The following is a 17,144-nucleotide window of genomic DNA, read 5'->3' on the forward strand; positions in this document are numbered from 1 at the left end:
CAAAAATCTGAAGAACATTGGTAGATTATTTCAACAGAACATGTATTTCCTAGCATATAAATGGCCATCCATGTGCCTTTCATGGGAGTGGGAGAGAGCATGGGGAAATGCAGGAATGCAAAGGGAATGTATGTGGCATGGAGATAGGTTTTAAACACTTCCATTGGCATCTACAGCAAATTCTCATTTAGATATAGTATGGTGATTTCTAATACAGGCAATGACAGTTATAAGCTTGTCTGAAGAAAAAAAAACATCTTTGCAATGACCAGGTTGTTCTGACTTTTGAAATGTCAAGCCCATGACTTTCACATGTGGCTTGATAAGGAGAACCAGGGGCAGTACCTCACATAGAGTGGTTTGCAATAGTGAAAGCTGGTTCTGTTCACATCAAAGAAAATGAAGAACACTACCTCTGAGAGGTAAATTCTCCCATTCAATAACGTGATATAATTTCTTCTCCAAATCTTAGGTTCAAGTATTGGCCAACAATGGCATTTGGCTTTAAGAAAGGGGTTTTGATTCACTGCAGAACAACTGCATACCAACAAAGTCACATTGTTAATGTGCCACTTTGTATTTTGTCTGAAAGCTGGGACATGCTGGGGAGATTTCCACCAAGAATCCTACAATTATACCAAATCACCCACAATGCAACAAAATACTCTATCACACTGTTGTCTTGTAACTAATCTTTATAAATTTAGCTTGTCTTTGCACACTGAGACCTTGTGCCTCTGACAAAGACAACATTCTGAGTGGAGCCCGAGATGGGAGCTGTGCACAATGCTCCACACATCATAAGGACAAGAGAGCTGAAGTACGAGTCTGTTTAGTGAAAGGCGAATTTCAGTTGCAAGATTTACTCATTCCCAATAGAAAACCTCCTGAAATCATATGAGAGCTGAGCAAAATGGAAGTCCAGAATCAGGTCCAAAGAACAGTTTTAATTGTAACAGCAACAGCTCAAATACTTGACTTTGTAGTGGATTTGGTCTGTATTAACAATTTTGTTAAAAATCCTGTGAACTAAATATGAGCTGACTTGCAGTTAGACAGAAACAGTTGTTGTCTATGTCCCCCACCAATGCTGTATTTGAACTTTAAATTGTTCAAAAAATAACAGCATGCACTGCAAAACAGAGATTAAAGGACTCCTGGTCACCATCCTTTTGATGCTCCCTGAAAAGCATCCCAGAGGTCAAACAGCCCTTGGACACCATTGGAAGATTTTGATGTGTATGGGAAGCCACTGAAACTTCCTAGGAAACTTAAATGCAAATATAAAAAAAAAAAAAAAAAGATAAATGAACATATTTTCTTCCAGGACTGCATCAAAACAAGACTGATGCTCTTGTCAGAGTGATCTACTAAGAAAAACTTTTAAATTAAATCAAACTGAGAACAGTTCTTACTTTCCATCACTCACAGGGCATATTCTTAAACTAGAATAAGGTCCCATGATGCTGTTTGGCATTATCTCATAATGCACTTCAGCCTCTCCAACTCCTTCAATCAGTTACTAACCACACTCCTTTTTTTTTCCCAAGACAGATTACATAATCAAACAAGTCCCACCAAAGTGGAGCCCCTTTGTGCTTACTATCCTTTGCTCTTCATAGTTTAAGAATGTAGGGAGTCTCCAGGGGCCACCTCTTTGTCTTACAAACTTATCAGGCTTTAAGATCCTCAATACTTTGTGATTCTATTGTTATTATTCATAAATTTATATTTACAAGCACAATAAATAAAGGACAGCAGGGAGCAGAAGACTGCATTTGATCTCTGGGCAACAAGAAATTGCTCCAAGTGCTACTGCTACATTCATACTTCCAAAACCCATGTTATTTTGTACTACTTTGAGTATTCCTCTCTCAGCGCTCGGCAAACCCACATGTCCAGAGAACAATGACGTGGTTAAAAACATGGCTGCAGCTTGGCCTGATGACTGCTGCCAGGGAAATGTCCTAACAAGAAACATCTTACAGACACAGCACCACCACAAGATTTTATAATATCACATGCTCCCTCGTTGCAAGTGACTGTATGTTACACAATATTCTATATATATAGCATTATTAAACAGGTCAAGCTCATTTCTATACCTTCTTGTTTTCCTTCATGTGTTATTACAACAAGGGGCTTGGTGAAGGTTTTCTTGTTGTGCATCATGGCCAGGATCATATCCACATTGAGAGAGGTGCAAGCTTCATCAGGAGGAATGCACTGGAGTGCAAAGAACAGAGGTCAGAGTCACCCATCTGCCAGGACAGCTCTGCCAGTGGCACGGTTGCCTCATAAGCAGCACAATTTACCAAAAAATGAGACCCTCCAAACAACCTTACCTTTTGCAGCAATCACATTACAGTGTTATCTAATATGGTGCACGTCTTTGGAAATTAAAGCTAATATTGTTTGTGCTTTGGATATGCATAGAAAAGATAAACTTGAACCTGTGCAATAAAAAGCAATTTCTATTTGTAGCCACCTAAAGAAATTTAAACAGCAACTGCAAATTATGCAGTCAAAATGCACAGCATAATAACTGTTATCTACTAAAATTCTGAGCCTAGAGATATCATGTTCATTAGACAATTCCACAGAAAACTATCTATTCCCTTCAGAGTTCAGATGAAAAAATACACTGTTTTATCTAAACCAGAAGTTTTGATAGATTTAATTAATTACTGACCTTTGGCAGTCCTTGAGTATCTTTGCCTTTATTTGTACACAAAGTCAACTCGCAGTGAAGAAAGAGCAGTGAGATGTTGAACATTGGTTTGAACACAAAGCTAAATCTTTTTCTGTCCTTCTGTGCATGTGGTATTGGAAAATTCTTTTTCTCAATACTGTAGAATTTAACAGATTCATCTTTAGGACAAATGTTTTCTATAATGGTATAGTCAGACATTCTATCTGGATTTGAAAACGGGGAAACAAAGCACGTTTGAATTGCAAAGCCCAATGATCTGTCAGCTTTAGTCACAGACACCTGCATTAAAGAAAGAGACAGTAAGATCTTAGAAATGACATTTTTAGTTCACATTTCATTAATATTTTCAACAATTTTTAAGCAGTTTTCCAGTGCCATTTCCAATCTGAAATATTTTGAAGGCTAAATGTTAAGGGTAAACTGTCAAACTGAGAGACAGAAAATCTGTGGTTTCAAAACCAGCAGCTGTTTAATAGCATAACCATGCATAAATACAGCAATCCCTTATCTTTCTGAAAGCAGATGAAACCCACCCCCCAGATAAGACACACAGTTAATGTCTGTGTCTGCCACCTGAGATGGCACTGCCTCCGTTAGACACACAGGCTATAACAGAGCTGGATGGAAATCAACCACTAATTCCATGGGTTTGTATCTGTTCAAAATTGTAATGAAAAGAGAAAAAAAAAAGCAACAGACACAACAGAGAATCCACCCCCAGCCAAGATAGGAATGCAAAGGCAGAGAGGAGGTCATGGTCTGACGTGTGGGTGGCATTCCTGGGCTGGAGGGGGTGAGGGAGCCTCCTAAAAAGCTGTCATTTCTTGTGAAAGGATCCTTTTAGCTATTGAAAGTTTGAAATTCATATTCTTTTATGAAAAATAATTAAGACTAAAAGATTCCAATGCCCTGATGTTGCTCAGCTGGATTGGAATGCAGACAATAAATGCTACAGAATAATTAGAAGGAAAAAATAAATGGAATTTGTAAAAAACAAGGCATGTTGCTCTTAATAAACAACAGAAGCGTTTGCCCAACCATTAACACTGCCCAATGAAATAGTTCCACAATAAATCTTCTTAGAAGAAATGTGCCTTATATGCATATTTAATCCACATGTGCTGCATGTATCTTTAAGGAAGAGCCTGCCAAATTGTGTGGTCTATGCAGTAATTTCTGGATGCTAGGAGTTTTGCTGTGAATAAAAGCATTTCTCCTTTTTTCTCTCCCTTATGTGAGCAGCAATCAAATTAGAGATGAAGGGATGTGCTGAAGCATCTAAGCAAGAAAGACTATCTTCTAAAAAGAACAGAAATTAAGATGGATGAACAAAAGTCAGCCACAGATGCTGACAGGAAACAAGCTGATGGTGTAAACTAATTAAAAAGGAGATTATGGAAAGTAGGACAGGCATACTACAGTTAATTAAATAAAAAGATGAATGCTATCTCAAGGAAAGAAAAGAAACACAGGACGAAGGTGGAAGATCAAAATATGGTAAGAAAATGACATCAGAGTTTCATTAAAACTCCAGAATACAAAAGATTCAGACACAAAAAAACCCTTACCAAACAAGAAAAAAAAGAGATATAGAATTTTTACCAATATGTATTTATCAAAACCCAAAAGTATTTTTCTTAGTAACAAAGGCAAAAGATAAACAAAAAAGAGGAAAAAAAACCCCAGAGTCATCTTAAAAAATGGAGCTACTGAAGTTCAAAACTGATATGCTTTCCACTGTGCAAGAAAGAAAACCAAGGAAAGAAAAACAAGAAAGAAAAAAGGCTTTTGCCAGGACAGGTGATGAAGAAATCAGAACATCTGTCTGAATAAACAGCTCCAGCAGGCTGTTTTAATCCAGTCAGGGGGATTCATCCCAGATCAATGAAGGAAGTGGATGGTTATAAGTGTTTGTTATAAAAATATTCTTAACTGTGACAGACTTTATTTTTGCTTTAGCTGTCTTAAGTACTTTCCACTGGGTAGAGAAAAAAGAAATGACAAAGAACACTGAAATAATGAAGAAAACTGCACCAAATGGGTCACTGTGCTTACCATGTGCAACATGGGCTCCCAAAGAGGAACTGACTTGGGCAAGAGAAACACAGCACAGCACTGCTGCTTTTTCCTGGTCTTACAACCCCATAGCTCACACCTTGTGATTTACTTGGCTAGAAACTGGCAATACTTCTTCATTGCCAAAGCTGCATTTATTAATGTCTGCCACTATTTGAAAATCCAAAACTCTGTTGACGTAGCTATCTTTAAAAATACTGACTGTATTTGTGTGAAATTCCACAGATTTCATAAGCAACTCAGCAACACATGGAAGTATTGTGCAGAATGTACCTGAAGTCAAGGGTACCCGGCTGTTGATTTTGTTTTAGAGTTTTTTATCTAAATCTGCTAGATCTCATATGTGGTAGCATTCAAAAGGATTTTAACTGATGTTTTTAAGCAGATGGGAGAGAGGCCAGAATCTGTATTAACTGTGTAACCTGAGAACACTAGCATATGAAAGACACACATTTGTAATAATTTTTTTGCATGTCTATATCTTTCAGAGAAGGTTCAGACAGACAATAAAATGAACACATCAGGACATGTCAGTTCAGAGCATGAGCTGAGAAACCACCTTAAAGTTCATTATGGAACAGCAGCTTTAGCAGGAATCACCAATCTACCTTTTAAGTTAAATTCATCCATTTTGCAAGAATCCTTTGGTTTTTTTACCCAAAATATTGTCCTACTTCTTATCCCCCAGTTCCTGTTCTCTGCAGGCTGAACTAGTTGCCCAACAAAACCTTTCAACAGACAAGAACAGATTTGGCTCAGTTGCACAGCCTTGCCAAACCCTTCTGCTACTTTGAAGTCTTTTTCAGTTTGTTACCTCTACATATACTGGCCCGTTCATGGCAACAGAGAAGAGTCCTTGAGAGGGAGCAAGGAATAAATCTGTTTTGTACAGGTCCATGTTGAAGGTCACATTGGTGATGTGTGGTTCAGGAGGCCAGAAAATGCCTCTGTCATCCTCTGTCTGGTGCAGTGTGCAATTAAACTGAGGAAAAAAATACAGTAACATCACGAGTCAGGAGTGGTAGGACACATTTCTAATGTATAATAAAGGCCCACCCACGCTACATCTACTCAGTGCAAATCTTCAATAGGGTCATGAGAAACTGTAGTGAGAAGAAACGTGTTAAAAGACAAATGAATTTCTAGACAATTAATGTAATTCATGTGAAAGGCCTATTACAATAGGTATTTCTTCACTGTCAGGTGCAAAACCGAGGGTAACATACCGCTATTTCAGGCCAGCTTGAGAAAGCCACCTCTCCCTCATCAGCATCCCCTGGAAATCCATTATCACCCGATTCCATGTCATCATCTTCAAAGCCACTGCCTTCAGCTGGTGGTGACAGCTGAATGACAATCTGCACAGAGAGGGATTGCAACAAATTAGATTAGGTGATAACTGAGCACTCTGGTGGTTCTTATTTTCTGCTCTCTTGAGAAAATGCAAAGGCCACAAGAAGAGAACCAGCTAAGCAAATGGCGAAAGTGTGTCTTGAACAGCCTTGTGCTGAGCACGAAGGATACGTAGCTTATATTTAAAGAATGCCTGAGTTTTTTCCAGATTTCAGAGCCAGTGAAGGAGGACACCAGTCTGGGTGTTGGTGTCTGAATGAGCAGCCCAGCAGTTCCGTTCTATTTCTATAGCCAACACTGAAAAAAAGAAATGGCTTTTACAGTGTTATTTTGTTACTAGCAGTTCTCCTTAGTGTACTCACAAAAAAATGACTAAAAATGTTAGGGTCACTAAAGGATTTTCTCTTCTGTCATTAGCAATTTTTTTCAGACATGTACACCCAACACCATAATATTCCTTCTTCATTTTCTCCCCATTTTTTTCACTGAATTCTCCCCTCCTTTTCTTTTATCATCCTTTTCACATGTCTTCATTTCTTCACCGGGAAATTTATGGGTTTGTTTTCCAGTGTTCTACATTCTGCCTCTTTATGCTTGCAGCTTCTTAGCTAGTTCCTTCCCTCTCAGGATTTCAACTTTGTTTTCTTAGACTTAGAGCAACTGCTAAAAAAATGGCATACACACACCCTTTGACACTCCACTGCAGGTTGTCTGTGTTTTAGGAGAAACGCTCCCAAATTCTGAACAATCCCCTACATCATTCGGAGTTCAAGTGTATAGCCAAGACTATTAAAAGACATGATGGAGAAAGGAGAGGAGGTAAATTACCACTTTACTTTGGGCCATAATAGAATACAAGGACCATGAGAGTATTTAGCTCCAGACTCATGCTGTTCTGTTGTTTGCTGAAGATTCTGTCTTGGTTTGGGACTGTTTCTAAAGTTAGGTGCTACTGACTCCCCAGCATAGAACAGTTTTAACCCGGCAAGGTCAGATCAGATTGCCTGAGCTGTGTTTGGGTTGGACCACAGGCTTTCCATCATCTGCCAAAGTTACTTCTACGTACTGGAAAGCTCAGCAAGAGAAACGTGTCATTACTTTTGAACCCAGAATATCTGCACTGTACTCTGGCTCATAAGCTGAGCCAATCTGGAAGCAGTTGATTACAACCTAACTGGGCTCCTCTGCATCATCACTCATATATTAGTACTCAAGAGTCCCTTCATTACATATAGCAACTGCTAAAAAATATAAATTCAATTTGTAAGAGAAAAGCATGCAAAAAGAATGTCATTTTCTCACGTTTTAAAAGCCTTTTTTCTCACACAATTTTAGAAGAGAAAGATTTCACTTAATTCAGGGTATGAATTAAAAGGTAGCGCTTTGTGCTATTACAAAACTTCATTCCTATTTCTCTTTACAGCAATGTATTTCTGCTTATGTATGGATGATCAAAGCTGCACAGGGAACACCAGTGCAACTTCTCCCAGACTGGTACAGATGGCCCCCAAAGAGCAGCCATCTTGTAAAATGTATTTAACTTCAACTCCTCTGTTTTCCCTTGGGTTACTACCTGACCACAGGAACAAACTGAACGTGCAGCCTTCCCACCTCCTTGAATGCAGGGACTGTGGTTGCAACTGAGCTAGGCAGGAAGGCTCAGGATGCCTCCTTTTTGCTGAGACTAAAGCTAACTGCAATGGCTTCCTTGTACTACTACGATGTGCGGTACAGAAGGTGGAGCCTCTTTGTAAAATACTCACGGAGTTAAAATAAACAATCTTGTTCAAGACGTATGCTGTCCGAGTGCCACATTTGTTGAGGGAAGCTTCCAAGATGAAGTGGGTGCCGTTCATGCTGGCTTTGCAGGAGTGGTCCAGCAGCGAGAGCTCGGTGCGGGCGTAGCCGCCAGCCTGGAACAAAGGCGCTTTGTCAGGGGCTGGAGCACAACTGTGCTCGGCTCCTGCTGAACTGCAGCTCAGCCACTCTGCGTGACCGCTGGCAGGAGGAAGGGAAGTTCATTGTACTGACATCCAGGCAAGGTCACTCCCAAAATGCTGTTATACATGGCAGACAAGGAATAAATGTAACATGGAAAAAAAGGAAACAACAGGTTCATTATTAATCTGCTGATTAATAATGCTGACTCTGTTTGGTCTGAAATGGGCTAAAATGCTGTTTCAGGCTTTTTTTCCACAACGCCGATGGACACAAGCAACCTATCAGCTGGTAAAGACAAATCTTGAGATCTATTTAGGTCTCACACTGCTACCAAAAGCAGCTTCTTTGGAAATTAACAACTCAGACTGATGGCTGAGTACAGTAATTTTTTGACAGAACCAACCGTGCACACCTTCAATCAGAAATCCCTCTAAAAACCAGCAGATTGCTGGGAAAACACTCTTCTGAGTTATGGCAAAGAAGATCTACAGTACAGTTTCCTCACCAAACTGTTTTGGGAGGGCTGTGTGATGATGGCTGTAGGACTTCGAATGTTTATTTTTTCAATCAAAATGCAAATAAAACGGGCTGTCCAAAAAAGCCTCCCCAGTTCTGAGAATAAGATATCACACCAACCTGTAGAGAATCTTTTTCTACAGCTACTGTCATAACTTTGTCATCACACTTTATTGACAGGGCCATATCAGCACTGCCCTGAACTTCTTCAGGTTCTTTATGTTTTGAGAGGGAATGCCCGAAGTCATGATTTATTAATGTATCTACTGAATGCCTGGATGGGAAGATTTCTTCTCCCACTGTGTCATGTCTTCCTCTGTTAATGTGAAATGGAAAAGTCAGGCCATCAGTATTCTTTGGAGCTGGCAGTGGGTTAGCACCCAGCAATTCTGTCAGCTCTGGAGGAAGGGAATGGTCTTCTTCATCATTCATCTCTTCTAAAAAAAATAAAATCAAACAAATCCACATTAGTTTATTAGATATTTTTCCTAAAAAGTATCCTGAACTAATAATTTTTATCCAAAAAAAAAAAAAATCCATAAAGGGAGCTCCTGAAAGCCATTAAAAGCAGCATCTATGTACTTTTCATGTAAGTAGTCACAACTCCAACAACTAAGTGTTTAGCTGTTTCTGAGGCATCTACTCTTGGTGTATTTAGTCCCTGTCAGAAATCTCTCTCACCAAGAGCTGAAAATAAACTTTTGATGAGTGGACCTATTATATGTAAAAGATCCAGAGAGATAAAAGAAACATCACATTCATCAAATACACTGTTTTGGTACTGCTGAAAGAGCCTAAGTGCAAATCATTAGGTGAAATTCTTCCACTACCTGACCCATCAGAAATTCAGTCACTACTGTTGTGAAACTAGTTATATAACCAGAATGAAGCTAAATAAGAGTTAACTTTACAGTGGGTAAACGAGGAAACTGTCTCTCAGCTTGTACACGTGACTGCTGAGGACAGAACCCATGAGAGTACAATTGATAAAATGATGTGAACGTAAGCTTTATCAAAATTGCAAAACAATAGTTTCACTGGTTGAAACTCAGAATTAGTGAAAAAACAGATGCAACTCTGCTAGCTTCAATGGACCCAGATAACTTTGCATCAGCAATTACTGAGGCCAAATACCCAATTTCTTTTCAATAGTTGTATTTATTCTGTTTGCTCAGACTTTTTTGGTAAGCCACTCATGTCTGTAAACAGTTTCAGTGTTTATTTAATCGTCTCAAGGAAACACTATGCTCATACTTTTGGAAAAAACACACTAAAAAAAAAATCAAAGCTGGATTTATTAACTAACAAGATATCCAGTTGCTGACATCTATTTCAGTGAACACTGGGTACCATCAGCTATGAAGTCTTGTGCATTGGATAAACTAGAAACATTTAATTCCACCAAATTTCAGGAAATAACACAACTTTGCCTGGACTTTTCTAATCAAAAAGCCACAGATTATTATTTGCAACCATCATTCATAGATATGACCAGCATTCTTGATGACAGGCAGTAAAAGAAGTGCAACACCCAAAAACAAAGCTTCAAAACTGAGAAAATACTGTTCAAGTGACTGTATTCCTAGAAACACAAGATATGCTTTTTCTATACGCTAAAAGTTCATCTTCAAACTTACCTATATCTTCAAGTTGCAGGTGAAATCTGTTAGCAACAGGTGCTTTTGTGTAGGAAATAACTGGACTATAATTATGCTCATAAGCCCACTTGATCAAACTCTCATGTGATGAGGGAAGGTCAGGTATTACTGATTTACTCATAGTCATGGATCGTTCTGTTTCTTTTCCAAAACCAATACTATTTGATGTCTGTAAATAAAGAAAAACTTTGTTTGTGATTTACCACTTAAGGATACTTCCAGTGGAATAGTGACACTGATTGAAGCCTGGTTTTTTATTCTGTTTTAATCTACTAAATAACAGCAAACTGAGGACACCTGGGAAATAAACCAAACCTTGCCACCTTAGGCACCTAACTGCTGCACAGAGGGAAAAGAACCCCCTGCTTCCTCTCAGCCTCTGCCTGGAATACAATAAATCAAGACAATCAGAAACTGTTAATCCCTAATCAAGACAAAGACATATTTACAGACTTTTGTATAAGGCCATACTTTCTTCGAAACCGATCTGAAATTACTCCTGAAGTGAACTCAAGATGACAAATGAATTTTCAAATGTCCCCTAATTTCTTGGATTAGAGCATTACTGAAGCTGGATAAAGGAAAACCTTTGTTCAAATGAGCATTACTGAAAAAGGCAAAAAGCATGCTCATGAAGTAGAGCTGATAGCAGCTAATGCTGTAAGTCAGCTGGCACCAAGGACAGGCTGTGTCTGAATGAGCTTCACCCTAGAAATGCTGTGTGCCTGCTCCCAAGTATTGAGTTTGTTAAACACAATTGAACTAAACACTCAATAGAGCAGTAAGTGAGAGCATGTACATTTATGCATGGCCAGACTACTTAAAAACACATTTAATTTCTGTAAATTAAAATATTTTATAATTAATTAACAATACAAGTTTTGCACAACTACATCGATACAGCAAACCCATAAATGCACATGCTGACCTTATGAATGAACATGCTAAATTATTATTAAATAAATGAGTCGCACAACCACTTAATTTTCATTTTCCTGTAAATGTTTTGTAAAATTCCATTTCTTTTGTCCAAACGGGCAAGTCAAAGGAATATAACAAGTATCTCTCACTGTTAGTTTGAAAATATTCAGTGGTATTACACAAACATGTATTCAGCAGCTTGGCATCTTTAACATGTATTCATTCACTCCAAAACTAAATACATATATATTTATTCTCACAGCCACAACATTACTATTATTACTGTAACAATCACATCAACAGAACAAGCTGAACATAGAAGCTGCAGGAAAGGCATGATGACCCACTTTTCAGTGATTTCTGCAATGTGATTGAAATGCACTTTCTAATGCAGATGATACCATGGAATGTTCCACAAACACTTTCATTCCCATGCTTGATTACCTTTCTCCATCATATAGGCTGCATCTTCTTTTCATCCCCACTGGTTTTTCCTCAATGTGAACAAAGCTTACATCTTTCACTCTGGAACACCAGAAGATTGACTAGAGAGATCTCTCTTAGACAATGCTCCTATGGACATGCTACACAGGTCAGAGGGCTCAGCTGCACTTCGCTACCTGACATCAAAGTGAGTTTTTGAACTAAGAAGTGAATAAAGCATGTGGAGTCTCCTAAGGGAATGGCATAGTGTACCTTCAGCTCCCTCCCTCATTTCTTCCTAAAGACCCAGTTCTGCAGCCCTTAAACACTCAGGGCTTCACAACTGTACTTAAAGTTATCTTTAACTTCAGAGTGCCTGGTTTGAGGATACTGCTACCAGAACAGTTATCAATGCTCAACAAAGGTTACTGAAGATAAGAAACAAAAATAGAGCAACAGGTATCCTAATTTTAGTGCCTTACAACTCTTTGGGATCAACTAATCTTTGACCTTCAACAAGGTGCAAATCTGGACATGACTGATCATGTATTTTCATATTACCACACAGCTTTGACTGGTAGGAGTTATTATGCTAGCCCAACTTAGCTGCATCTCTTTACTTTTCTGTCATGAGGAGGCAGCTGAACAAATATTATCTCAGAACTTTACTGTCCTAGCTGGCACCCGAGCATTTCCAGGCTTGCTCACACCCCTCCACTCCACAGTGAGCCTGTAAATGTTCAGTCTTGCATCGCCCCACTGAAACAAAAGAACGAGGGCTGGCAGGAATGGACCTTCCTTCACCTGCCTGCCCTGCCAACACTCACACAGTGATTGAAACCAGGCAATCTGAGCCCCCACCAGCCTACTCAGAACAGACACCATTTCAGAAAGCGCTGGGCAGCTGTTCTCAGGTAAACAACCATCCCTCCAGGCTTCTGAAACCTTCAAGGGTTTGTTTTGTGCATTGCACCTCTCTCACTCCTTGCCCCTCAACAAGCTTATTTTCTTTCTGGAACTTCACTGCACAGCTCCCAGCTTTGCAGAGGGACGCCAGCTGCAAAGGAAGCATGTGAACAGCAGTGTGCAAGCAGAGAACCACACAACCTCACGTAAGGACTCCACACAGGAGTTAAACACAGCCCAGAAGAAAGCACTGCACTTACATCACGTGCAGTTGATCTGCCTAAAGTACTCCCATTTTACTTGGGTTTGTGTCCATCCTCTTTCAGAGTTTCAAAATATACAGCAGGCTGGGAGATGAGCTGTATGACCTAAAACATCTTTCTCATTTTTCCTCTGTGAACTTAGACCTCAGTAACTTACAGTACTGGGTTTGAGGCAGCTTAGCACTAACCTTTCCCTCTCAGCTTGCCAATCCCCTCAAGACAATTCTAATTCATAGTGAGGGCAAGAAGTTAGGAAAATTGAAGTGCATGGAACTGCTTCAAGTAATAAAAAGAACATTGTGAAACATTACCTAATTGCTTAGTAATGTTTTTATGCATTGTCTAAATTTGGGCTTGGAAAGGCATTCAGCTTAATAGAGATATGAAAAGATGCTAAATGCTGGATATGCAGGCTTTTTAATGGCATGGGGGAGTTTAGTTCCCTCCCTTACGCCCTCTAAATAAAGGAAAATGAACATATACTCAGAAAATGAAGCATCTATAGAAACGAAGTAGTAAAATAAATAGTTACTCACAAATCCTAACAATTCTAATCTTTTTAAATACTGGCATTTCTGTATATAATTAATGCATTAATTTCTCTTTTAGTTAATCTAAATAAAACGTTACCTTCTGCCACTCATTACAGGAACTATTTTTAATTCTACTTTTTACCTACATTATCAATAATTAATAAAGAAGAACCCTAAAAATAAAGTTTTTAAGCAGTCTTGCTTTTCTATATTCAAGTGCAGCATTTTAGAAATTTTAAAAACCTGTGGAAATTGATCATCCTTTAAGTGATAGCTTTATGGACATGAAACACACCACATGAGCTCCCTCCTAGCATGGTGTGAACTAAAGCACAATTCTCTGTCTTGTGAAAGTAGATCCATACATGCTCAAATATACAGTGGTGAATTTTTTGTAATAACCCAGAATGAAACTTTGAAGTCAAGCATTATTTTTCATCATTTTGCTTACAAGAGTGGTAATCCTCAGCAACCAAACTTGACCTTCCTCTTTAAGGACTATTTCAAACCTGCAGAATGACCAGAACATCCTTTCCTGTCTCTAAGATAAATATGTCTCAGGGATCAAGAGGGAACTTCATTATCCTCCCTAGATAATTTTTCCATTCAATTTTCTGAGCAAAATTAGCTTCTTTTTATTTCCCTTCACTCTCCAAAGCTACTATGAAATCGTGCTAACCAGTCTATTTTCTTGGGAGATTTAGATCAATTAGCCTCTGCATTCTGCCCGAATTTCTTCTGCACAGATTACAAGCAGAAAGCAACTAAGCAAAGGAAAATTGCTATAAATACCAAGAACTGGAGTTTGAAAATGTAACTGAATCGCTGCAAAACTGCTAATCGTGAGGCTGCTGGGTGGTCCTGAGCAAAGAGCTCAACTGTACAATGTGCTCTTAACTGATCACTTAAGATGGAAATAGGCCACAAATTCATAGGCTGCAAGATCAGTTCAATTATATTTATTTATTTCAGAGAAAGGGAACACACATTTTCTTAGTAGAAAGTGTGTTAAACCACAAAGCCTGTACCAAAAATCAACATCAATCAGCATCTCCAGTAATTTAAGAAGTTTAACTTTAGAGAGCTTGGTTTTAACTTAAATTTTTTTTTTTTTTTTTTTTGCTGTCTGAGGAGAGTGAGGTCAATTTGACCAAACACTTACTGGAGACAGAAGTACTGGCAGGGAAGAGGGATAGATACTACTACAACCACAAGCAGAAGTAAAGGAGTTTCCACTTGTAAAGGGATGTGGGTGTGTGCTGCAGATCTACTATTATCTATTTTGCACTTGAAGGCATTGTTCCAACTTCTGACAGGAACCTGTTGATCCATACACCAAAGTAACAGCATAAAGAGAAATGAGCATCCTACTCTGTGTTTAGGGTGCTTCAACTGAAGTCAAAAAGACACGTACTAAATCCTTGTTCTTAACACCTGGCTTCTGAAATGTGCTGGTCAGTTTTATAGCCTATATACTGAATGTTAATGAGAATAAAAAGTTTATGCATTTACTCTTTAAAATGCAATAATTATTAAAAAGAAGCAGCTTAGAAAAATCAACATGCTCTAGCACTACATCACATTTAAATGGATTCTATACTGTTACATTATGATAACGCTCAAAAAATAAAGGTGCTTTAACTTACAATCACTTCCAGCTTTCCCTGGACATCATGAGACTTGATAACCCAATTGACAGACTTTCTGCACTTGAGGATAAGCACGACATCCCTGACAAGTCTGGCGCCTGGCTGAGATGGTTTAATGTCAACGATTATATCCACCTGGAGAGCACTGTATGTGGAAAATAGAAAGTTAGACCAGAATGCCAGAAATTTTCAGCTATCAACCTTCTTCCAATCCATCATATTTCCACTGTCTGGCCAGCTGATTAAAATGCTGGATATTATCCCAGGCAACACAACATGTGCAAAACAGATTGTTATTCCATATATACTTAAATGATTTTGCATAACAATAGAAACAAGTACATTTTAGAAAACAAATATATTTCTGTCTCTTATTTACAGGAAGTGTGCTCTTGAATTCACTTATTATTTAGTGCAGGTAAGTTATATGACTAGCAGGTTGCTTTCTAAAGTAAACATAATTTTCTTATTTCACTGTGACAGTGCCTAAATATAATTGTTTCAGTTTCCTCTGGCTATTACTGTATTAAAACCTAAAATGATAACTTAAAAAAAAGTAAAGAAGACAAGCAGGTTAACACACACGCATAAAAAACCCAACCCAAACCACAAGTACTGTACTGGGGGGTGTCTCTGCCTAAACAGTTAAACTGTGGAATGACTTTGCTTAAGATCTTGCGTGCTTTGAGGAATTAAGCAGTGTATTCGGTTTCCACTACTTCTGGGTATATAGTTATTTTAAAAAGAAAAAAACCCAGATGTCCAGCCTACTGCTTGCTGGAAAATAGATGAAAACTATCCAGATTTTCAAGATCACAGTAAAATAAGTATAGCAAGTGGGTTCTTACCCATCAATAACATCTCAACATGCAAAATACCAATTCAACAGAAAAACTTATACTTCCAGACCATCTTATGGGGCCCTACACTACAAGAACGTGCTCATCTCCACGTAATAGGTTCCAACTAATATTCTACACTGAGACTTTGTGCATCTTGGGACCTCTGATCCATCTCCTGCAGCTTTACACATGCCCAGCTCAGCTTCTGTATGTTTCTTTGGGGATTTAAACTAAATTAGGATAGCTGGGGATAACACATAAAACTAAGAACAAAGTAACTTAGTACCTTTTTTTTTTTTACTTTTAATAGCAAAATATTTAAACTTTTTCTGGTGTTATCATCTCAAAAACAAATTCCTACTGTACTATCATCCAAAGCCAAAAGCTTGGAACCAGGGCTGTCATTGTGTAGCACTACAAGGGACTTGAAATGATGCTTAGCATCAGCTCTGTTCAGCATGGGGCTGCATCATCATTTGGGGTTACCAACTCCACCTCCACTACACTACCACTCCACTGCACCTCACCTCAACACTTTCTTACTCTCCCCAGGTTATTATACAAGAAAATTACTAGGCTCTAGGTTCAACATCTTGCAATGAGAAGTATCCTTTTCACAAAAACACCTCTTCCCACCTCCATCTCCCTGTGTGGTTTTGTCATCAGGGATAGGATGCACTCACATGCAGCTGCATGAGGCACAGAACCAGACAATGCCAGATATCCAGTGAATGCAGTAAGCAGACAGGATTTCAACTCTACCTTATCTCTAATGAAATTGTAACCATCTAAGTTTCATAGCAAATTTCTGTTTAAGCAATCATACTTGGCCCTTAATTATACTTGGAAAACCTCTTCGTATCTGAAGCAAACCCCACTTATATTCTCCCACTAAGATTTAGGAAAGACCAGTAAAAGATGATTATTCTATATATCTTACCTCCCAAAGGTACATTTGACAATTTAGAAAATCCTCATAATGTGTACAGAGAGTTACTTTTCCCAAACAGTAGCTTCTTAGTCAGTGCACCACTGTCAAGCCTAACATTTTTCATAATTATCAAACTATCCCTTAAACTCAACTGGCAACTTGACAGGAAATACTGTTGTGAATCTTCAGAGCAGCTGTGGAACACTTACCATACACCACAGATCACTTGCAGCCTCTGGACACTGTTTGGGAGCCACTGTTCTAGACCTTGCTGCCAGTCATCCCTACCTGTGACAGGTCAAGATCACTTTCAACCTCTGTCTCACCTTCCCATACAGTATCTAACCTTAAAACTTCTCTGTCAGATACTGCTCTTACTGATATTCCTTATTCACCTTATCCTTGGAAAAATGTGATTG

General features: G+C 38.6%; 1 protein-coding gene across 2 annotated transcripts in view; it reads right to left on the reverse strand.

Moving 5' to 3' along the window:
- TGFBR3 (transforming growth factor beta receptor 3) overlaps nt 1-17,144 on the reverse strand; it is a 113,341-nt gene that overhangs the window by 14,193 nt on the left and 82,004 nt on the right. Inside the window, exons 7-14 of one of the 2 annotated variants that reach the window (XM_038143687.1) lie at nt 14,950-15,097; nt 10,237-10,426; nt 8,720-9,033; nt 7,906-8,055; nt 6,016-6,147; nt 5,604-5,771; nt 2,693-2,992; nt 2,106-2,226 (exon numbers count right to left, since the gene is read on the reverse strand). In XM_038143687.1, the coding sequence (XP_037999615.1) occupies nt 2,106-2,226; nt 2,693-2,992; nt 5,604-5,771; nt 6,016-6,147; nt 7,906-8,055; nt 8,720-9,033; nt 10,237-10,426; nt 14,950-15,097 (1,523 nt within the window). Of the gene's footprint in view, nt 1-2,105; nt 2,227-2,692; nt 2,993-5,603; nt 5,772-6,015; nt 6,148-7,905; nt 8,056-8,719; nt 9,037-10,236; nt 10,427-14,949; nt 15,098-17,144 lie in introns of both variants that reach the window. The other variant, XM_038143685.1, reaches the window with a different exon arrangement.

This window comes from Motacilla alba, chromosome 8, assembly GCF_015832195.1.
Source record: "Motacilla alba alba isolate MOTALB_02 chromosome 8, Motacilla_alba_V1.0_pri, whole genome shotgun sequence".
Lineage (NCBI taxonomy): Eukaryota > Metazoa > Chordata > Aves > Passeriformes > Motacillidae > Motacilla > Motacilla alba.